The sequence below is a fragment of the Fulmarus glacialis genome, unplaced genomic scaffold (genome assembly GCF_000690835.1).
Source record: "Fulmarus glacialis isolate BGI_N327 unplaced genomic scaffold, ASM69083v1 scaffold17770, whole genome shotgun sequence".
NCBI lineage: Eukaryota > Metazoa > Chordata > Aves > Procellariiformes > Procellariidae > Fulmarus > Fulmarus glacialis.
Genome location: NW_009187306.1, coordinates 8,416 through 9,058, shown reverse-complemented (window position 1 = coordinate 9,058; position 643 = coordinate 8,416). Strand labels below are relative to the sequence as shown.

At 64.4% G+C, this 643-nt stretch overlaps 1 protein-coding gene across 1 annotated transcript in view; it reads left to right on the top strand.

The window, feature by feature from the left end:
• Positions 1 to 643, top strand: part of GLB1L (galactosidase, beta 1-like) — a gene marked incomplete at its 5' end in the record, with an annotated part of 5,341 nt that overhangs the window by 2,492 nt on the left and 2,206 nt on the right. The window contains 2 exons of the mRNA XM_009574770.1: positions 70 to 110; positions 408 to 573. Coding sequence (XP_009573065.1) covers positions 70 to 110; positions 408 to 573 — 207 coding nt within the window. The remainder of the gene's footprint in view (positions 1 to 69; positions 111 to 407; positions 574 to 643) is intronic.

The window sequence follows — 643 nt, the reverse complement described above, 5'->3', positions numbered from 1 at the left end:
GGCAGCGCCTGGTGAGCCCCCACTGGGTCTGTGGGGGGTGCTGATGGGGCTCTCTGGGGTGTCCCATAGGTACATGTTCCACGGGGGGACGAACTTCGCCTACTGGAGTGGTGAGTAGGGCCCTGCCCTGGAGAGGGTGGGCACACTGCGGGGCTGGGGGGCTTTCCTTGGCCATCCCCGAGGAGTCTCCTTCAGGCTCCTGTTCTGTCCCATGGAGCAGGCTGACACTTACTCAAGGGCCCCTGAAGCCAAGCTTGTCCCCCCCGGGGACTCCTTTTGTATCCAGGCAGGGCATCCCAGTTCTGGGTCATGCACCCCCATTGCATTGCAGCCAGCCTGGGGCTGGGTTCCATGCCCTGGGCACTGCCAGAGCCCCTTCCTCCAGCCCCCATCGCTTCCCTGGCCAGGTGCTGACTTCAAGGACCAGTACAAACCAGTGACCACCAGCTACGACTATGATGCTCCCCTCTCGGAGGCGGGAGACCCCACCGAGAAGCTGTTTGCCATCCGCACGGTCATCAGCAAGGTGCTGAGCCTGGCAGGAGGAGGGGGACAGCACTGGGCACCGCTGCCTGTGCCAGGGAAGAGGGGGACACAGAAGGCCCTGGCAGGGCAGGGCACATCTCCCTGCTTGTCCTGGGGA